Genomic DNA, 23,146 nt, shown 5'->3' with positions numbered 1-23,146 from the left:
CTTGTGACTCGTGCACGTCGCGCGGTGAGGTGATGTTCACACTTGCGTCCGGAGACGATGCGACTACGTACGTCTAGAGGATTTGTTTCCAGTTCTGTAACTTTCGTAGTGCTTTAAACTCCAATAAACATTTGCACTTATATTGCAAATGTTTATTGGAGTTTAGAAAAGTATATTACACAAGCGCGACAAAGACAGGTAGACATCAATGCAAACCACGTGCTACTGTACCAGCGACTTCTGTTTATTACTTCATGATGTTCCGGCGTAGAAGCCAAGAAGCGGTCCAGGAGTTCTAAAGTTAGACTTATTTAATGATTGACACTAGGGCATAACATTTAGGACGTAAGAAAATCAAAGAGAGTATAAAAACTTGTCACACTTAGTTACACCAAGAGAGGAAATATGGGATGGTGGTTTGCGTGCTGGAAAGCTGATTGCAAGATGTCATGGAATGTGTTTTGCGCGTTGCGGGAAAGGTGTAGATATTATGTACGTGAAGTTGTCTGTGTCCTATACGTTTGGGTAGGATGGTCATGAATATGTGTGGGGTTGCGAAAGACAGGCTGCGCCGACACTGTAGTTGCGGTGTGTTAGAGTTGCGAGCTGAGGAAAATCGGAATGTTGGTAAGCTTTGTAATTTAATAGTTTGACATTTTGGCCTGTCTCCTGAAGTGCAATGACTGTAGGCGTGCGAGATAGCGTGGTGAGGAAAGCTTAAAGCGATGCCCGCTTCGTCTTGAAGCTGCGGCATTTCCATTGCCAGACTATAACGCCTTTAGAGGTTATTGTCGGCATCCATGGGTGGGAGGGGCGTCCGCAAGAGTATGGTTCGTGGAGGGCGGTGGGTTCTGGGCGAACGAGAGCATCAATCCGAACAACTCGGAATGTAATTCTTGTGTTGACAGTTGCAGTGCCGTTACTTGGCCCTGAAGCGACATGAACATGAATTGGTATTCAGCGCGGAGTTCGTGCAGAGTAAGAGGGACATCCGTAGGGGCTGGCTGAGTATCGCTTTCGGCTTTGCGTTTCAGGGGTGCGGTAGGGCATGATTAGGAGGGGTGGATGACTGAGTAGGCAAGGCGCTGTGGAGGGGGGGGGGGGGGGGGGGGGGGGGAGTGGTAGGCGTTGGCGCAGCGTTTGGTTTTCTGTCACTACGCGGGCGTTTTCCTGTTGGAGGCGAAGGACTGTTTCGCGTAGAGCTTTCATTTCCCGAATGACGTGGTCATAGGTGGCGCTGGGTGAGGTGTGGCAGTGGGTGGGAGAATAGTTTGGGATCACTGAGAGGCTCTGGGGGCTCATCTGCGCTTGGTGACCGACGTGTGGTCGTCAGGGAAGTCCTTGAGCCACTTGGCTGTAGGAAGGAGGGCCGGCAGGAATGACGTTAGCTTCTATTGTGGCAGAAGTGTGGTGCAGGTGGTGGCCGGGTACAGTGGCCGACTTTTGTGGTTGTCCATGGGGTGGGAGGGCATCCCGGCGCTGTCGAGTCATGGCAGGTGTGCCGGTCTTCTGCTGGGGCTGGAAGCGATTGCGACAACCAGCCGCTCCGGGGAGGTTGGCCGCCCCGCATAAGTGCAGCTTGGGGTGCTGGGGTGGTTGGGTTACAGAGACATGGTGCCGCAAGTTGGGCAGCGGTCAGTGGTGGGTGGGTGCGGGCAGACATCCTTGCGGTGTCCAGGCCGCCAGCATGCGTAGCAGGCCTCTTGCTTCCTCTTAAAGGAGCCATGAAGAGAAAACAAACGTTTGTTTTATTCGAAAGATTAGGTGTTTCATAGTACCCCAAGCGCTTTCCCGGAAGCAAATGATGCTTTATTCACTGAGAAATAAGGCAATTTAAGCCAAAATTTTAAATCTCCCGCTAAAATTGCAGATTTCGTGACGTGAACAATGGCGTCATACGAGCCGGTCCATGAAACAGATACTTAGTATGTCGACTTCATATAGCACCCACACGCGGGAGTCCGACAGGAACCGAAACTCGTGCCGAAACCGAGACGGCGGCCATTTTAAAAATACTAGTAAAACCTAGTGCACCCGCAGCCCTAGTCATGGAATCGCCTGATCCGGAGAACAAAACTCTCGCCGAGGAGCTAGGGCTTGCATTTAACAACCTCACACCACTTGAACGCTCAATGCTTCTAAGTGCACGAGCGGCAGGAGTTGTGGGATACGCGGTGGACGGGAAAGCGACCATTCCGCGATAGCCACAACAGACGAACGCCCTGCCGTCGGCACCGCTGCCTCGTCAGCCCCGTCGCGACGGACGAATACAGACTGGTACGTATGTGCCGTATTTTTATTACGGTTAATAATAGTTCGATTTCAGTAGCAGTATCGCTTATGCCAGTTGGCCGGTGTCGTGTATGGAAAGCCGTTCGCGCGAGCTCTCTGCTCCGACCAGAAAGATACGAGCGTCAATGCGCGGTGTGTACAGAATTTTTTTTTTCCAAGCTCAGAGCGCTTTGACGAAGTCGGCGACGAGCGCCAGCATGTCCCAGGAGTGAGCTAACGTAAGGGTCCCTGCCGTAATCACTTCGTCGGAAATGAAGCGAGCACACTCGTACTTCCTTTAGCTCCCTTTCTCCTCCGTTTGCAAAGTTCACAAAACGTAGACACTTGCTTCGCCGCGGTTCGTCGTTTGGCAGCACATGAAAGGAGATCTCTTCACCGGCGGGGATGTCGCACTCCCTCGACGATTTGCCCGTACTACATGGGCATTTCAAAACGCAGCAACGAAATTTCATTGTAAAGTACTCGAACAAACTGAAGTTTTCAGTGGTTGTAAACTAGAAACGAGCTCGTAACGACAGCAGCAAGCCAACACCATTCGAAACTTTTGCGACGACTGGCACTATCTCGTCGCTTCTTGCTGTTCACTCCCCTCGTTTCTATTTTTACCTTTGCTGGTTGGCGATATGACGGCCAACCTCCTGTGAAGGGATTACGATACGAAGCAAGGTCGCGGCTGTGCGTGCTGGAACGGTTCGTTGGCCCCGAAGAGCCTCGAACCCGAAAATTCGTCTGCGCGACGGCGAGATGTCGAGCTCGGCCGGCGGTAGTTTCGTACGCATTGGCGCACACGCTTGCGTGTTCGTTCGGAACTTCAACCGTTTACTCCACCGTTCTTTGTCATAAAAAGAATGTGCAGTATGTTTCACGGGCATATAGCTCGCTATGCAAACTGTAAGCCCTGCCTAACATGCGTTTGCTTTTGCCGGCCTCCGCCAATCGCAGAGCATTCTCGAGTGACATCATAGGTTCTGTTGCGGAAAATGAGCTGGTGGGTCGCATGGTCATTTCCTTTTTTCCTAATTATGTAGCTTATTTGAGCGAAGTTTGCGTTATAAGTGGTGTCGTTATGGTTCTAACGAGGCAACCTTTCGAATGAACCAAACTTGTGTTTTCTCTTCATGGCTCCTTTAAAGGGGTAGCATCTAATGCTTGCGGCTCGGTAGCGGATCCAATACGGCACGATGGTACCTTGCAATAGGACCTGCACTATCGTGGAGCCATGAAGTCTTTTGGCGTCGATGATACGTAGCGAGGGATTGTATTGTATGATGCTTTGAAGGATGGTGTCGGCGTCTTCCTCGGGGGACACCGTGAATTAGGCTCCGGCCGCCGTGGCGCTTGGTGGTGGTGGTGGGGGTCGGGTTTGCAAGCAAGTAAATGGTGCCTTTCGAATTCAGGGCAGGGAGCTCCAGGTAGCGTTGGGCTCAGCTCGGTTTTCATTGGGAGTGCCCACAACAATAACGTTGGACCAGTAATGGAAACGAACCAGGTCTCCGGCATGGCGAGGGTGCTTGGCTTGGTCCTGAAGTACGTCCGCGAGAGTCGCGGCGTTGACTGGGGTAAGGTAAAGGCCTTCTTGAGGGCGGAGGACCACCTTGACATCGTTTTCAGGTAGCGGGTCCTGAGCGCAGGGGTTTTGCGCAGTCGGCGTTGATGCCGGGGTTTGCGACCGGAGGTTTGTTTGGGGTCGGAGTGTGCCGCCGTCGCCGTTTTAAGGTGTACTTGTTGCAGAGTTAATGGCGAGCTTTCCGCGGAGCTGCCACAAAGGGAGCTGCCGGAACTCATCAGTGCAAAGCTGTTTTGTACGGCACTGTAAAGCAAAGGCCATTGAGTATGTAACTCTTTTATTCAGTAGCAATCGTCGTCATCCCTTTCGTCGTCGTCTTCCGACGGCACAGCCGCGCAGGGCATATCCTTTTGTAGCGCGTACTCGCCAAAACACTCCAAAATAGAACCAAAACACCCCATGAGCCTCTACCAGCCACGCAGTGCTCCTCCCACGAGCGCCGCGGAGAAGCGGCGGCAGGCGGCGCAGCGATCGTAAAACTCGAGGCCTATAGCTTTCATAAATTTTATACCCTCGCCATCACCGATGCCTGTTTCACGAGTTGCGCGATCGGCTGATAACAGCAACAGATCCGTTATGAGCAGTTGCACTTTTAACTCGCTATGCGACGGACGCGTTTCGTTGGATTGGAGGAAGAAGAGCGGGAATTGAAGAAGCGTTGGCGAGCACAGTAGAGTGTATGAGCGCTTCTGGACAACGGAAACAACGTAAAGCCGCTGGCGCAGAACGTGCAAACAGAGCAAACGTGCAGCGGTATGTATATATGTATGCATGCATTCTTATATATATATATATATATATATATATATATATATATATATATATATATATATATATATATATATATATATATATATATATATATATATATATATATATATATATATATATATATATATATATATATATATATATATATATATATATATATATATATATCGTCAAAACATAGCCCTAAGTGGGCCTCCACCTGACAAGCAAGCCGCGGAGCAAAGGAGGATCGCGTGGCCGCTGGAAGAGAACATAACCATAAAAAGCCGAGAAAGATTGGCTGAGCATGGCAGAAATTGTCCCGCGCGGCTGCTTTCGCGATGCGCTACTTTAGCTGGGCGAATACGACGGCGACGAGGGGCGCCGCCGCGCATACTGATGCGGGGACGCACCTTATGGATGGCCCCTGCCGTGTACAAGTGACGTCCTGCACGCCCGAGCACTTCCGTTCCTGTCGTGGACAATCTTGACGACATTCGGAAGCCACCCTCTGTTTGCACGGCTTTTACACGAGTGACATTTTCGGCGCCGCGCCGTTGAGTCGACGCACAAGGCGCCGTTGTTCCCGCAGCGACGCGGAATCCGGCGACGCCGCTATTTAGAGGGGCGGCGCGGTAGAGAAACTGTAAAAAAATGGCGGAGGAAAAGAAGAACTTGCAAAAGAAGGACGGAAGGCGAGCATGTGCGCTTACAGCGAGACATGGAAATGATACGGCCGTCGCCGTTACGTGCCCGGACTGTGTCGGTGGATACACGCGTCCGATGACACGATAAGTCTTGCATGCCTTGTTCAGCAGCGCCACAAACTAGGCGTAATTCAAGGCGAATCCCTCTGCAACGTGCTTCTCATTCCTGTCGTCCGGACGCGCCCACGCTTCTGCTTGGCCGGGCCGTGGAAATGCTTTCTTGAGTTTCTCTTCCTTCTTGAACCTGCGAAGCTGTTGGGATCGCGAAGTCGCATTCTTATGAGGCCTGTGTTTTTTTAACCCAAGGCTGCAGAGGGCCAGGGAGCGCACCAGAAATGTTGGCGAGTAAAATGGGGCTGAGTGAGAGAAATCTGTTCATATGGGACACTTCCCGGCTAGTGCTTCTACTTCATCCGATGCTCCAAGCTGCCCTTTCTAAGGTAATAAAAAAAATGGAGGGTAGAATTGGGGCTCGTAAAAATCATGATTTTGGGATTACCTGCCTTAAATTTCAGGTGGACGTCCATTTTTAAACGGGTGATTTTATTCGTGTGGCGGTCCTTTTTGTCCTATTGCACTCAACGTAAAACGCGGGCGAACAAGAGGAAAAGTTAGATTGGGAAGAGTTTGTAGAGGGCCTTTTATTATTATTTTAAAAGAGAATCAGACCCTCCGCCAGTCATAAATGAATTGTTTTCTCTGCACTGTCCTCTCCCCAATGGCTTACGGTCTAAACTTGGAGGTTTGATAAACGAGAATAGTAAACCATTTCAAAGAGTACTCTTCGAACTTGCCTGTGGAAGAGAATTTCCGCAGTAGATTTAAGGCGCGGAGAATGGCGACCATGTATTCCCCAGCACTGAAGACAGCGTATACAAAATAAGAAAAAAACTCCTAAACTAGTTTTAATGCAACAGCTCTGAAAGCGAGATGGAGCATGATATTTTGATGGGCTATAGTAGGATATTTTTAACGGCCGTATGTCACAAGGGAGACCCCAATTTCGGATCGAATCATACGTCTGACATTGTTATTCGTCAAATTCTCTTTATTGAAATCAGCCATTGGACATTCAGGCACATTACGGCAAAAGAGACCCCCAGTGTGTTATGGCGGCAAGCAACAAACGGGTTAGGTGGAAGCGTGTCGAATGTTTTATAAATGTTTTTTAAATGATTTATAAAAACCTGCCCTGAGGCCCCTTCTCTTCCCATTGCCCACTCAGATCGGCGTGTCGCCCCGTTCCAGAAATGCTCTCTTATGTTATAAATAATGTGATTCAATGGTTTGCCTGCCCCAACTACGGAATATGTCGTGAAGAAAGCGTAAATTGCTGCTAAGAAAGCGCTTTTCAGTACCGCGTTGTTAATATGTCCTCCTCTGAGTGCGCGCAACACATTATTAGCTTCTGAGTATGCATAATGGAGTAAGAGCATAAAGTTTCATACTAATATACACTAGAGGTAAGTCTGGCGCCGCTGTTTAGGGGAGCCGTCATCTACCGAGCAGGCACGCCCCACTTGTCCTTGGCATGACTCATGAACAGGCTGAAAAGATTCCTCCGGCTGCAAAAAAGCAACAATATTACTGTACAAAAGTATTCAAATTTGTTTTGTTATTGTAAAACTGAAGCTCCGAAAAATTAGTTGCCAGTGAAAATTTAGAAGCTTCATGCAAGATGAACAAGAGCATTGCGCCATAAAAACCCAATCATCATCAAGATGAACAAGAAAAAGAAATGTTGCCCTTTCTGGTTGATTTTGGCTTCGAGACAAAAAAAAAAAAAAAAGCCACGTGGCTAGCCAAGCATGAGGAATAGTACATTCTTCATTGTTGCATATTAGCGTCTGCAATATTAATGGAATGGGTTTAAGTTCGCACCGAATGTAGGGGCGTAAGTTAAATTTGAGGGGATAAAAATGCTTCAGTGAGGACCAGCGGCTGGTAGACGCAGGTCAATCCACCAGTTCAGTGGTACACTAGGTCAATCCACTGAAGATGCTTGCGTGCAGGGGAGGCACCTATCTGATGTTTATAGCTCATGCTTGGTTTTCATGCAGTATAATTATTCCAAGTGAACGTAAAAAACAAAGAGTAAGACGCTGCGTTTTGTGTCCTAAAAAAAACTTGCTCGTTAAGTATTAGCGCCACCAACCAACTTCATCCGGCACCGAAGAGGAAGAAGCACAGAAGCACATTCAGACACGTTTGCCGCGTTGTAGGCTCCGGGTGTGAAACCGAGATGGGCGTCTCGACGGAGTTGTCTACCTGACGCGTATTCTGGGCATGGTGGTTCCCGAAGGCGCTGCCCCAGACCACAAGTCCGACGAAGGTACGCAGTCCCCAGCGTATTTTTCGTGAACGCTTTGCAGGTCCTTGGCGGGAGTGGAGCGCGATGGGTAGCCGTTGGCAGATGCTTCGCTGGGACGGCCGGGCTGCCCAAAATTACGTCGTCTTCCCCGTCCGGTCTGAACACGTGTAGAAAAACTGCGAAAGCGTGCCGCGAGTGCTGCTCTGGGTTATTGAACGCGTACTTTTACCCCACATACTTAGATGCTCGGCTTTTTCAAGTGCAGAGCACTTTAGGGGCTCGCCTTTTCGTCGTAGCTTGCTGTAACGCGTAACGCTCGACTGCCGAATAAGGCGGCGCAGCGAGATAACGGACCCATGTAGAGCCCGGCATACCGTCGTAGCTACGTCCCACAGAGGCATCGGCAACCAAGCGGTTTATATAGTCATTACCGTTCGAAACTCGTGAACCGTTGGCGCTTGTCGTGCATCTCCTCGTTGTTTAGCGCAAAGAAAACTGCACGTACATTTGAGGCAAAATATACGTAATTAACCGAAAGCGCCCGCGTTTATTTCAGTAGGATCGCTCGTTGGGTTGTTTTTTAGGATACTAGTGAAAAAAAGGGGCAGTGCAACGCCGGCACGCGCGGGAGGAAAAGCAAGAACAAAAAGAACAGAATTCTCGCTGGCGCAGCTTTAGGCAGGGGGCGCGCGAGCACTGCGAAGACGGGAAATTTGAATTGCGTTGGTAAAACCTCCGTTCCATTCATCAAGAGACAAGTGAGACAGGGCGGCGAAAAGCGTGATTGGTGGTAGCCGTGAGTGGATAACGGTGCTACGGCCCATTATGGCGAATCACTGCTCTGTACTTCCGACTGCTTTCACGTTGAGTGGAATGGCTTTAATTTTTTACATTTCGATGGTGCTTTGTCGCTAAAAGAATGTGTTAACGCTCCTTAATTTATGCTTGAGCCTTCGGGGGTGTGTTTTTCATTCTCTTTTCGAGCTTAAGATAGGCTTGTGTTCACTCAGGGCTGGGTGCATATGAATGCATATCTTTGTCTCATTCTGTCTCCAACTTTTCTGGCCTGGATGGGCTACCAAGACTCGGGGCATACTTGCTTCTATTGTTGAAAAAACACTGCGGTTGATGGCATCTTTCATTTACTTCACGCTCCCCTAAAATTTGAAGATGAATTGGGTGTCGTTAGAGGACACTGCGTTCCTAAAGCAACAAAACAAGCTCGTCGACTAGCGTGATACGACATGCCAGATTGCGTGATGTTCAAATCCGTGTGGAGTTGACTCACCCACGTTTTGTATAGGACTTGGAAAGGAGGAGAGGGGTAGGAGAGGGCCGCCAGATGTCCAAATATATAACTATATCTAGATAGAACTGCTTGTGCTTCTTGTGTTCGTACTTTGAGGAACTTTATCCGGAGAATTCTGATATGGTATCACAATACTCAGTGGAGAAAAATCTCATTTCCCACACGACCTCATATGCATGGGGAAAAGAAAGAAATATAAAGTAGTTGCATGTGGATAAATGGGCTAATAAATATATTGATTGATTGATTGTAGATTTTAACGCGCCGACGCAACGCAGGCGATGAGGCACGCCGTAGTGGAGGGCTCAGGATTAATTTTGACCACATGGGGATCTTTAACGTGCACCGAAATCTCGTACACACGGGCGTTTTTGCTTTTCGCCTCCATCAGAAAAGCGGCCACCGCGCCTAGGAATCGAACCCGCGACCTCATGCTCAGCAGCGCAACGCCTTAGCCACTGAGCCACCGCGGCGGGTGCTAATAAACATAGATGAGGGAATTAGCCTTGCCCACTTCAAATTGTAAACACATGAAATTCAAATAACATTGGTTGTTTAGCCGGAGGACCATGTTATAAACATGACAAATTTGGCCTCGCGTTATTTTATAATATATAGGGCGCCTGCCATAGGGGCACTTGTTTCGTTTTTTTTTTTTTGTTCATCAAAAGTTTATTCATCATTGTTATTTGAGAGCCACCCCTATGACAGATTAAGTGTTTTGCCAGCCACGGCTGCTCTTTTCTGGGGAAGTTGTGAATTATCCTTGCATGAAGCGAATTTGCCGGGACTACGCGGAAATTTCCCAGAATTTGTTGTCTTGTGTCATGTCGTCTGTAATTAAGATCCTCAACGTCGCTAAGAGGCAACCTTTTGTGCATTAATAAATTCGGGACCATTCTTTCCTGTTAACCTGCGAAGCTTAGAGTTTGGTACTGGAGTGTATACTTCGAAAATCTGCTACCGTGCCGTGTTTTAGATATACGGTGCGGTACCTTATTTAGTACCGTATTTTAAAATGTTGAGTGTTTCATTCCGGCCAACTGAGTGTTGTCGAGCGTTATTGTTTCTGGACAGCAGTGTATGTACGAGAATTTTTAGGGCGGTTGTAGTGGGGCCTCTAGTACTGTTTGATTGTATCACTTGAATGCTAACGTACAGTTAAAACACCGATAACTATGTATTTAGTCGGGGCCCATAATACGTCTCTCCTGTACATATTACGTAACTGAAAAAAATTAATGTTTCTTGCTGATTTTTTTTTGTCACAAAGATGCCATTCCAGGCTGGAATGGAAATGAGCGAATGACCAAAGGTTAGCAAAACTTGTTGTTTGGCGAATTGGTGGATCTTTGCTGAATAAGCGCGGGATTCGCGCAAACTCTCAATCAACGTTTATTAAACAACAACACATATAAGTACATTGGTTCTCAGGTCGCTCATGCGCGCTTATTACAGACATAGCACATGCGGTGAAGGCAGCGCAATCACATTTCTAGAGCGGTCCAGTCCATCCTGTATGTATTTGTTCCTTTTCGCGCAAAGCTCGTGTTTATTTACCAAAGCGTAGTTTTTTCAAATTGAACAACGTTGTATTTTGTCTTCATGGCTCCATTTAACTCCTTCAACGTTACCCCTTACGCACTATCAGTCTACAATACCTCACGGTGTGGGATTGACTGGGTGTTAAGAAAATAATCTAAAACTAATACGAAAAAGTAAATTTGCATTGGCGAGTGAAAAGCAATTTTAAACATTTTACTCAAACACCCCTTGCGTTTTTTTTTTTTTGTGTGTGTGTGTGTCTCCTGTGGCACCAGGGCAACGCAACATGAGTGATTACCAAACAGAAGACCGCAATGATGAACAGGCCTACAAGATCACAAAGAAGTAAGTGTTTCCTTCCCGTTCCTGTGTAATTTTATCATCCACAAAAAAAAAACAACGAAAAAACATGTCATTTTCATGTCTTCTTTGTCACTCAAATAATGTGGGAATTTTTATTGTTTACTGTTTTCTTTTTCAGATCGGACATCCGCTTTAACATGCTGACGTTCAGATACAAAAAGCGGTGAGTGCGGCGCAGACGTACGCTGGCGATATAATTCACACAATTTGCAATCACGGTTACTGCCGGAAAGAGCCCATCTGCCCAGTGATGCAAGACACTCAAAACACAGGCTGAAATACGCCGTAGACTGGCGCGGTGTCTTCGTGCTCACAGACTTTGTTCATTATATTTTGTCCCAGCGTTGTACTTCCCATTTGTAATATGAACCGGCACTTTATATATTCTGAGAGCGATCGTGCGTTGTGTTCGCATACACCTATAACGTGTTGAAAGCGATTTGACGCTGTTGTGTAGCTGGATATTTGGGACTTCTTTGAGACAAAATGTAAGTAGATAAGCGAGACAACCGGCCTTATTTTAACTAAAAATACACGCTGGATTGTTTTGTTTTTTTGCGATGGCAAATAAAAAAAACAGTACAGTAAAAACGGCATCGAAGCGAGGTGAGGTACAACATACAAACAAAAAAGGCTACCCGCTTGGGCTGTTCCAAGCGGAAGAAAAAGGATAACCTAGGCGAAATACGTGAGTTCTGCGAAGAGAGGGCGAACAAGGTCTCGTGAACGCGGGAAAATTGAATTCAACTGAGCAAACCGCCCTAGCATTCATCACGGTGGGAGCGAGAGGGGAGGGGAAGAGCACGAGGGGGGAGAGGAGGAGAAAGGAGAGGCAGTTATGTGAAAGGGGCCGCTGTCATCTTACAATGTCATCAGCAGGGAAGCAAGCACACGAATGACAAATTTTTATTTCGGCTTGTTCTTTTTGCAGCAAGCGAATGGAGATCTTTCGTGCTTTCGTAGTGGGTTGTATACGCTGTTTCGACGCAAGTGGCCAGTTCTCTGGGTGGGCTCTAAATAAACTGTCCGCTCTTGTTGGTGACCTTACTTGCTCGTTTGGGAAACTTCGAGGAGTGTTGTTGCCGAGAACCTGGTAACCATGCGCTTTATTGCGGAAGCATCCGGCTTGACGTCTTCATTTCCAGTAGTTGAATAGGTCACAGTTTTGGCTCTTCTAGTCTTCAGTGCACCTTCTTCCAAAACGTTCTTCTGATTTCTGAGCTTTTATTTTGAATTTTCTTTCGACGTAGCGTCTGGAGCAGTTCCGACGGCGTACAGTATTCCCCTTCCCCGTTCCCCACCCTCAAAGAAAGAAAATACAAATCATCTGTACTGTTCTGTAATTACATATGTCGTTGCGTTGAGTATCCTCAGCATCGACAATTGAGGGATCCTCACCCTCACCTAAAAAAGTAGAGCTTTCACCAAAGTAACCGCATTTACTTGTTAACGCAGTGCTGCATGCATTTATTCAAAAAGGCGGCATACTTCTAAGGCTCATTCTTTTCTTGGTGCCTTCCCAAGCCTTTTTGCAATGGTATTTTGAGCATATGCTTTCAGACAGAATAGAGTGGTTCCGTTTAAAGAACTTTACCGGAGTAGCATGACTACATCCTTATCTCAATCATTTGTCGCAGGCTAAATGTTGCATTTACAGTGGGAGCCCCCTGTATGAATCCACATTGTCGCGCTCGCAGGCTTTCTTGCCTAAGCCTTCAGTTTCCTGTCCAAGATAATTGAAATCTGTCTGAACTTTTATGCCAGTTACTATGTTATCTAGTCATCATGAAACGTTTTTCACCCCACAATGGCGGACTGAGACAACAATTAGCCACAATTAGCCACGAACCACCCGCGAAACAGTCTGTGAGCTGCCGGGTAAGGTTTGTGTTCCTCGAAAAGAGATACTGAGATTCTCGTTGCAAAAATAGCGACATATTATAACATTTATGTATTGCTGCTGGCTTCATGATGAGAATACGCCGAGAACTAATCCTTCCGTGTTACGTTAGTTTCCCGTTTTAACAACAAAACAAACACGTCTTGTGGAAGTTGGTAACCGCAATTTTTTTTCTTTATACCGGTATTTTTTTTTTGCATCCGCGAACACTCTATTGACGTTTTGTTGTCAAAACAGCGCAGAAACGAGGACTAAGAGTTAAGAGTAGAGAACCCGAGCGCTGACATAGACGAGCGCTGTTTTCTGTTCAATATGAACCAACTGACTCCACCGCAGGCATTAATTCTGTTGTAGCATGCACACGGTCTTGAGAGGTACCCGCCGCGGTGGCTCAGTGGCAAAGGCGTTGTGCTGCTGAGCACGAGTACGTGGGTTCGATTCCCGGCCACGGCGGCCGCTTTTCTGATGGAGGCTAAAAGCAAGAACGCCCGTGTGTACGAGATTTCGGCGCACGTTAAAGATCCCCAGGTGGTCAAAATTAATCCGGAGCCCTCCACTACGGCGTGCCTCATCGCCGGCGTCGCGTCGGTTCGTTAAACCCTACAATCAATCAATCAATCAATCAATCAATCAATCAATCAATCAATCAATCAATCAATCAATCAATCAATCAATCAATCAATCAATCAATCAATCAATCAATCAATCAATCAATCAATCAATCAATCAATCAATCAATCAATCAATCAATCAACCAATCAATCAATCAATCAATCAATCAATCAATCAATCAATCTTGAGAGGTCTAATCGAGTATGTGCACTGCGCACTTGCGGCCGGTTCTCACAGGAACGAGTTCGAAGGCTCACCTAACCAGCCCATACCCCCGGCCAATCAGATTCAGGCTCACCTCGAGGATGGAGGAGCCGGGCCGGCGGCCTGGCTTCCTGGGCTGCGGTCACCGACGCAGCTGGTTCTGTTCCTCGTCTCCGGCCTGCTTCACTTCGCCATGGGACTCTTCATGGCGGGCACTTTCCTGTGGCCCCGCCTGGGCAATTGTACGTGTCACTGGTAGCCCACCCTCATCGCCCTTCTCGCATGATCCGAACAGAATCGCACTGAGCGACTGCTTCGGAGTGTATACACGCTAAACACTGTAGCGGGTCGGTTTACGCAAGCGTAAGCGACAGGTCTGTTCAATTCACACGCGGGTCATCACTTGGGGCAAGAGAGCGCACTCATTACGACTCTTTTCATTGAATTATTCATGAATGAATAGGTACCTGGACACCGTAATTCGGCATGCAATGTGCGTGGTAGTACAAGCAGCGATCACTAGTTGTTTTCAAGACAATTGATTGTGTTCCTCGATCTTGTTCTTTATTTCAGTTGCGGCGATGTCAGGCCGGCCAGACAGTCCGCCACCAGGATGAGGCGTGATCCTGGGCATGGGCCGCCACGGGTCAAGCCCAGTAACGCCTGGAAAGGCGCCAAGGAGATGCGCATTTAAACGCAAACTTCGCACGCGTGAATAAATTGAGCCATGGGTGGTGATTTCTGTGTAGGAAATACAACCGCGTTGTGTGGCCAGAAAGCATCATCTTGAAAAAGCGATCTGTAACCAGAACAAACCTAAATTGTATACACCAGAAAGGAGGTAAAGTGCTGCCATTTATGAAAACCCTTATCAATAAAAAATCAGATTTTGTGTCAACACATTTTCCCCACCGAACAAATATTCAGCGATCTACTGATGCAATATAGCTACTCCTGCCATGGGAAATTTAGCGCAGCTCAAAAGGTCTCTATAATAGATGAAAAGACAAACTGTTGTACGATCAACCCCGACAGCGACCAATAATTACACAATACCTGCATGAGGTAAGTTCTTACAGTCCAGCACAACTGGTAACCCAGTTTTTTTGCTCAGTGTAAGAATACAATCTGGCGACCGTACTCGTGAAATAATTCAGGTAAATTAAGTTTGCTCCGACTAGATTGCAGTAGGTCCGCTTTTATTGATGTTCGAATGCTTCTTCTTGAAATGATCCTTCTACATCAGCAGTCTTCGTCTTGTTCCGTGAAGACACCCTAATTCGGGCTCATCGGCATTCGACAACAATAACGTGTGCGTGTTCGCGCACATTAGACCGATTCCGTTACAGCATACTTGACACATTTTTTTCTAGGTGCCTAGCATGCTACAACTAAGTTTTTGTATGAAGACAATTTTATTTTTTAGTCATTTTTGTTTTAAATGGGGGTTTTACGTAACGAAGATATACCCGGCCTATGAGGCGCGCTGTTGGGTAGGCATACCGGATTAATTTACGCCCCCCCCCCCCCCCCCCGACCCCTATAGGTATCTTCATAGCGCGTCGAAAGTTCAGTACATGGGCGTCATGGTTTTTTGCCTGGATCGGAGACACGGCCTCTGCGTCCGGGAATCCCGCGACCTCTAGCTTAGTAGCGCAGCAACTTAGACCCATGAGCCGTTTCGGCGGGAATAACTCTTTTTGTGTGTGTCTATGTGTGCCCATGTGTGTGTGCTGTTTAGAGCAATCTGAACCATTACATTAATCGTACGCGCATTAACGGGCGTTGATCAGTACAAAGAAATTCACAGACCTTCCACCATGTGGAGAGGGAAGTCCAGTGAAGCTTGTACTGTGGTTGGATCGGCTATGTCGTGTTTAGCTGTACTGGGAAGGTGGTATGTGGAACAAAGACAGTGGCGCGATGTGTACTTCACATACTAAGGACACACACGATTTATTTATTTATTTATTTAAACATACTGCAGCCCCTTTGGGGCTATTGCAGGATTTGGGGTAGGTACAAAATATCGATTTGGGAAAACCAGGGTACAGCCATACATGAATAAAATATACAGACTATTTGCCACACTATCAGTGCAGGGCGCGGTATGAACGCGACAGTCAAGAAAACTTATAATGGGCAAGGTCACATGAGTACATATTGATAGAGGATGCATAACATACGAAACACAAGTATACCGTGCGCTCATCAATATGCCCTACAAATAACGATTGGTGGTGGGTAGAGGCAAGGAAGTTTTATTATAGCGCAGGTACGCTCTAGTGCGCCGCACAGGTGGACGCCGAAGAGCGCACGACATTGCACAATGCCAGGAGGGAGAGAGACGCCACGTGTCGCAAGGAGTTCCCGCAACTGGGGAAAAAGGCGACGACGGTGGATAGAAGTATAAATTGGGGCTATACCCATGCTTCCTCCGTAGATGGCCATGCTTTACTGTGCAACACATATGGGGAAAAGCCAGCTTACGAAGATGAAGCTTTCCAAAGAACAAAAGACCGATCCTTTTAAAGACGGCTTCACCTCAAAACCCAAATGCATTGCTACGAAGACTATTTTTAGGAGAAAAACATGCCGCTCTGTGTCAAATATGGAGACCTAGGACCTGTGTTCATTTTTTATGATTTTTTTTTCATACGCCAAGAATTGTTGGTTTACGTTCGGTCTGCTGCCAGAGTCCATCTGCTGGATCCTAGCCGTAAACAGCTTCGCTGTAAAATAAAAGTAAATATCGCTGTCAGTACTCCTTTGAGTCTGTGGTCACGAGGAAATTGATTAAGTACCCGGGATACATATTTCATCTTAAAAAGTTATACCTTGCGATGGGACCGAACTACGTCTATATTTCGCCTAAACAGGTGTTTGACGGTGCCTCTCTGAGGCTACGTAGCGAACGGTGCTGCTTTATCGCGCACTGGAAGGTGATGCAAGACTTCGTCACTGAATAAAGTTTGTTAAAGCGACAGCTTTCTTGGTGGTATTATTTACCCATAGACCGGTTGGTCGACCGAAAAGCTCTAATAAGACCCCTGGACACACGGCGCGTGGGTGCAACCGGGCTTCCATTGGGCCAAAACGGTTACTCGAAAATTGCGAAAAAGGAATGGTTATAGATAAGACAATACACTCGTCGATCACGAAGGAGTTCAATAGTATACCTTTATCTCATAAACCACGTACCGGTATAGATTTCGTTCCTTCGTGCATTTACTAAGTCCGCGAAAAATCGTCGCATGGGTTCGTTGTTCGTTTGCGATTTGGGCCTTTGAAGGTTTGGTGATCGTTTGGATACACTTTCAGCGGAGGTTAATTGGACGCACTCTTAGCTAGCGCGCTCCTCTCAACTTCCTTTAGGAAGGAATTGTAGTTCTATATAGAACTTGCGCTCAAAATAACCGACGTCGAAGCAGCAGTTAGAATTACGCGTGCATTCGAGAGTAGGCGAATCGAGTGCCGCGGCGCATGGTTTGCGTGCATTTATGTTAGAGCGCAGTTCATTCTAAAGACACCTAACCAGATCGAGAACATTGTAGATGAAGGCAGAATAACTTATAGGTGATTGACGAGAGCGTGGCATCTTTCACTTTCCAACAAGATAGCCGGGTGGGGCCTGATCAACGCCGACAAGAGAAATCGGACCCTTTGGTTTCAGCAAAGAAGTCGTGTGCGGTTAGGTGCTGGCAACATAATTGAACGAACTTTCAACAGAGCAGGCGTTGCGGCAATATGCCTAGGACTGTAGGGATGCTCAAAACAGAGACTGTAACTTTTGTAGCGGCAGCATTTTATGCCTGTGACCCATCCAGACACTGCAAAATAATCAAGAAAGCTAGCATTCACAAAACACTCAGTGATCGCAATGGATAGTTCCATTCACCAGAACATAAATCCGGTGTCACAGTTTTATGGCACTTTGAGCACTCTAGTGAATGTAACGATTAGACGATTCGGAACTACATTGAAATCTTGTTTTTTCGAGTACAGAGCCGGGCCGTTGGCTGACCCGAAGATTACGCACTCGTGCATCGAGAAGCTGTGGGCGTTAAAAGCTTATTGGGGGAACCTGCTTCTTACAGTTTCGATTCATTTCCCGCTTAGGGCTTGCACTTCGATACCAAGGTTGTTTAATGCCCGCAATACCCTAGTTTCCAGAATTATCCCCCACAGAAACAGTTTGACTGGTAGCGTTTATGTAGTTAGGCTCACTGGCATTCATCGGCAGTTGTTTCATTGGAAAGAATATTGGCGTAGAAATGAGCTGCTTTAGGGCGCATCCTGTTTCGCTCATCTCGCGTGCGCCCCGGTCGCAGTGTCGACTGAGGATGCCGCAGTGGTCGAATCGGGGTCTTTATTCGCTGCATGCAAATTTCAAGTCGATTATGCTCACTGTGCTTCGGCGTGAGTGCGCATGTATGCCCTTTGAGCCGCTTCGTTACAACTGCGAAAGTCCGGTATGTTTCAGCGCACTCGAGGGTTGGGGTATTCGCTTGTAAAACCAAACACCAAAAAGCGGTTCGTTACGCAAACAAGAGACCGTTCCTCTTATTCGGCTTCATTACATTACCAGCTGAGGGGGGAGCAACCGGTAATGTAATGCCGGTAATGAAACTGTTAACATCTTCGATATGAGTGAACCACTCTACCGATTTTGAGTCTTCAGTAATTCTTCTTATTTCACCGAATGGCCTGAGAGGGGGGGGGGGACTAATTTAGAGAGAGAGAGAAAGAGGGAGAATAAAATGAGGAAAACAGGGAATGCGCGCGCAGTTTTGACGCAGCAAAAAACAGCGAGCTTGAAGTGTCGAGAGAGACGTGCGAAGTACCGGGCAGCTGTCCAAACGGAGTCCACACGGGGCGCGGGCACACCTGAGCGGCGGTTGTGGCGGCCGTGGCTGCTGCGCGCAGCCGGTTCGTGCATCTCGCCCACCGAGACAATTCCCGGGGCGTCTCGGAGGCGAGCATGGCTCACGCTTCATCTTCCGCGCACCACGCGAGCCGGCCACTCGGGGCCTCGTCTATTAATGCCCGTTTGCGGCTCCATTTAGGCGCGCGGCGGCGGCTTTTCAAAGCAGAGCGGCGCGCAGAGGGAGCGCTCCTCGGACCACCTAATTACTGACACGTGGTAAATATACATTTATCCCTACCACAGAAGACACGTCGGTGCCATTTGGAGAGCGCCATTCGCCTCCTCTTTTCAACACTCCGGGTGGAGCCTCGAATGGCACAAGTGGCCATTCCGGCTCCATTCAGGGAAATAGGCAATTCCCTCGCGACGCCGCGGCGATGCGACCACGCTGGTGCAGCTCGCTCGCTGGCCTCGAAGCCTGCCCGCGCAGGCGCGGCCGCCGCCACCTCTCGTCGCCTCTCCTCGTTTGCGCCGCTCGCTCCCCCCTTCCACGTCTTATTACACTTTTCCGCTTGCTTTTTTCGCCCCTCTTGACTATCAACTTGTTTTCGAGTGACATTCCGCGAGCCTGGAAGCGTTGAGAAAGCGCATACCCTGAGCCAGTATATGTCCCCTGCCTTTTCCCTCAGGCGCAACCATAAACGTCAAGACTCGCCTGACTTCTGAGTCAGAGGCGTGCATACAAGCGCACACAGTGACACAAGACGAAAGCAGGCAGAAATACATTTTGCGTGGGCGTTTTTTTTTTTTTTTGAGCAACTTACGGCTTTACGTCGAACCCCTTCCTTCCCATCGACACTAAGGAGCGAGAACCGCACACTGTAAACTATACGCAGTCTGTCTCGGTCCGTAAAGGAAGTAAGCCGTGTTTGGAAAGAGCGTGAAATAGTTCCAGTTCTTCTTCTGTATCTTGCTAACGCCATGAGCCAACTTGCCGTGAAGGAAGTAAGCCGCGTTTGAAAAGAGCGTAAAATAGTTCCCATTCTTCTTCTGTATTTCGCTAACGCTATGAGCCAACTTGCCGTGACGTCTTAGGTCGCTACTCTGTTACTGATGTCGACCAGTGATTCTGAACAGACTGATTTGCGCTGCTTTGAGAAAAACTCTAAAAACAAACTTCTGAATTACTTTATTAAAGCGAAATCTTAACTTCCCCACTGTACAAATTACCGGCGTCGTTGCTGTCCGGTACAAGGAATGGCTGCCGCAGTAAAAACGACGAGGAGGAGGAAATAACCTTCATTGTGGCAGCAAGGCTCTACGTCAAGGAGGGGAAGTGTGAGTAGAAGTTGGGGTGTTTGTAGCTTGGACCCAAAACAGGTGGGTTTCTTCAGAAGGCTGGAGAGGCCGCGTGGGGCGAGGAGAGAAGGATCACGACTCTAAACTGTTTGCGCTAGACTGCTTTTTAGAGAAAAGTGTGAAATTAAAGCCAGCATGGAGAGTTCCCGTCTACAAGAGTAAATGTATAAAGAGGATGTATTTGGACGAGGCTTTAATGTTATGTAGTAAGAAACACGGTGGGGGAAAAAGCGTACTAGTGCGGGCTTATTGGTGCATACTGAAATTAGACAACAGCGCCTGGAAAGGGCTGGAGAAGGGACAGATTGAGTACCCAATCTGTCACTTTTTTTTTTTTGTCCCGTCCAGGCGCTGTTGTCTAAGTTCAACGCGTTGGAGTTCGTATGCGAATTGAACCCGGGTCCTGCAGAATAACGGCCAAGTGTGTTACTACCACTCCACATTAGCACCTCCTGGGGATGCTGTGATGAAGTGTCGCCATTCTGCCCTGACATAGTAATTCGTGGCCAACGACGGAGAAACAAAAGCGACTAAACAAACGCAAACACGATGCAGCAGTGAAAAATTCCTCGATAAGTATCGCCAGACTTTCGCATTCAAAGCACATAAGAAGACTTACGTGTCCCGAGGAATTTTTTTCTAGATATGCAGAATACGCGCGAAATTGACACACTAAGGTTTTGTTGTGCCAGTTGCATGCGTCGACTTGCGTTATTGCAGTGTGCGAATAGATGCGTAAGGCTTTCTACCCACATTTCATTACATTCCTGCGATCTCACAACATTCACCGGTATCTCATAATCCGTGGTTCCTGCAAAATTCGCTACAGTTCAAATGAAACAAAATAAACATATATTTCGTTGCAGAATAAATGGAGGTCCGAAAGTGTAGTTGCGTCCAAACGACTAAACTATGATCGAGACCCCATTTACGAAACTAATTCCGCAAATGAATATCGAACCGAAATATGCAAAGAACTTAACATAAGACAATAGTCGACACGCTTAATGCTGCACCTTTTATCAGCAGAGCTGTTCCAGGGCTGGGCTTGGTCACAGCCTGTCCTGGTATCGTGTCACGCTACCTCCGTAGCAGGTTTCGCCGCCGCGCAAAAAACGGTTTCCAACTCCACATTTGACGTAAGACGGGTTATATTGCCCCTGAAACACTATTTTTCTGGTTGTGCATTTGTGCTTACGGTGAAGCCGACTTTAAAATAATAATTGTAAGCTGGTTTTCTCATATTACCTGTTGCGTAGTGAGGCGTAGCCATTGACGGAGGGCGTATGATTGCAGACAACGGCTCTAACACTTGTGTTATAGAAAACATCCTGAAACAAAACGACTCTACCATTATGCCGAGTTTCGGTTACTTGTTACTATTAGTCAGTTCACAGTGAAGTTGTAACAGTTACAGAATTACTGTCTGCTATCAATACGGGGCCATCTACGAAGGGAGTGAGGTTACAGAAAACGGCTGTAGCTGTTGTTTTACCACAGCTATCAGGAAACAAATTATATGTCAATTAGCCGCTAAAACGACTCTAACATTAGCGCACAAGAAAGAAGCGGTGAATAAACGCAATCTACGAAAAGACAATCCACAGATACGCTTTTTCAAGAGATTTCTCAGTGAGGAGAACTTGGTTTAATTTTAAATCTTCATTTCGTGCTTTACCATTTTTTCAAGAGACGAGGTACGGTTTATTGACACTTCAATTGGCTAAATATTCCCCGAGCGTAAGCTAGACACTTTGAAGGTCGACAATACATTCATAGCAGGGGCGTAGCCAAGGGGGGCGGGGGGGGCACACCAGGCCCGTGCCCCCCCCCCCCCCCCCCTCCCGAAATGTTTCGTGCCAGGCTGGTGTGCAGTAAACTGAAGAACCGCCTGAAGTCACCCGCAGGCGCGGAACCTGCAGTTTTAAGGGCATTCTTGCTCATATAAAGCTGAAAATAAGGGATACGTCAACGTCTGATCCCTGTGCCCGCTTCATATGCTGTACATGTCAACATATACAGCCCGGGTGCATTTCGCGTCGGATACACCGAGCAGCGCCGGGAACCTGCCGCGAGCCGATCGAGGCAGTCCCGCTGTTTCGCTGGCGGGACAGCACGGCCGGGAAATGGCGGAACAGCAGGAAAAGCCTCATATAGGCATACATGTCGTTTGGACTTTAGCGTGTCATTCCTTGTCTTTACACTAGTACAAAGTATAATCACACGACAGAGCATGTCACTGTATTTTGTTCAGTCAACTGTCGATCCTTCATATGTTTATTTTTCTACCGACATCGCATTTCATTGACTATTGCAGTTTCATAATTTCTGCTGTATGAAAAGCATTGCTCTTCCCATCTTGTATTTCCTCCACATCAACAAAACGGTACAATTATCTTTATTGCGGAGCTTTGTCTTTTTGGCACTATTCCATTGTTTTCTTGACCTCCCTCTTGGTTAGAATCAGCATTCTGTATTTGCTTAAAAGGAATTTTACTGAAGCAATGTCTGTTCGATTTAACGGATATAAATAGAATGAAATTTAAGAAACCTGCATCAAGCTCAACATCCAACAGCAGTGCAATAAGGTGTTCCGCTAAGCGTAAGTTTACTATTAACAAAAAGGCGATTACTTAAGGACGAAGACGCACGTTTGCTAGCTTCACCGCCATAATATACGAATGTGCCGCACGTACAGTCCACTGCGATTCGAAGGTTATCGCGGGAAAGCTACTCTTTCAAATGAAGCTGACAGAACACCAGCTTTAGCAAATCTTCCATGCCAGTTTCGTTATCGTCGGCGTAGATAAAAGGTAACCGAGTCTGTGCTTGATAACAACAAATGTAAAGCTTGAAACCCAAAAGGGTGGCAAGTCAGTCATGCGGGCCATTATTGTAGCATGGAACAGCCAACAAGGGAGAGAAGAGTGCGAAATCTTGATTTTCATGGTTCCGAAACGAAACCGCAGGACAGTGGCATGCGTGGCCGCTCGATCCTGGTGCGATGACCTTCAAATTGTGCTGGACTGTACTTCATAGCTGATAAAAAAAAAACTTTTTAGTCCCTTTCCTAAAGGAAAATCTAGAACACGCGAATGTTGATAGTAAACACCCAGTGTTGGCCTCCACTTCCGCCTGACGAACTTCGGGGACCGCGCGCCACTCACGAGCACACTCATGATCACGCTCACGAGCGCGTGCCCGCATAACCGCCTGCTCTACGGACGAACGAATCACCCATGCACTACCCATAAACCAGCGAACGGGAATTTAGTCCATCATCATTATTATCATCATCATCTAAGCTTTTTAAGGTGGGCTTTACTGTTAGTGTTCAGCATACAGAAATCGCATGTTAAA

The 23,146-nt window shown here is 47.4% G+C and overlaps 1 protein-coding gene across 1 annotated transcript in view; it reads left to right on the top strand.

Annotated features, from left to right (window-relative positions):
* The first annotated feature begins 3,766 nt into the window (after positions 1-3,766).
* LOC144160793 (uncharacterized) overlaps positions 3,767-23,146 on the top strand; it is a 140,734-nt gene continuing 121,354 nt past the window's right edge. Inside the window, exons 1-5 of the mRNA XM_077691954.1 lie at positions 3,767-3,851; positions 7,577-7,648; positions 10,757-10,826; positions 10,963-11,007; positions 13,594-13,802. Coding sequence (XP_077548080.1) covers positions 3,767-3,851; positions 7,577-7,648; positions 10,757-10,826; positions 10,963-11,007; positions 13,594-13,802 — 481 coding nt within the window. The remainder of the gene's footprint in view (positions 3,852-7,576; positions 7,649-10,756; positions 10,827-10,962; positions 11,008-13,593; positions 13,803-23,146) is intronic.

Source organism: Haemaphysalis longicornis, unplaced genomic scaffold, assembly GCF_048455015.1.
Source record: "Haemaphysalis longicornis isolate Haplotype H1 unplaced genomic scaffold, Haemaphysalis longicornis Haplotype H1 scaffold_1, whole genome shotgun sequence".
In the NCBI taxonomy this organism is placed as follows: domain Eukaryota; kingdom Metazoa; phylum Arthropoda; class Arachnida; order Ixodida; family Ixodidae; genus Haemaphysalis; species Haemaphysalis longicornis.
Note: the sequence above shows the minus strand (reverse complement) of the source record. Positions and strands in the feature narration are given on the sequence as shown.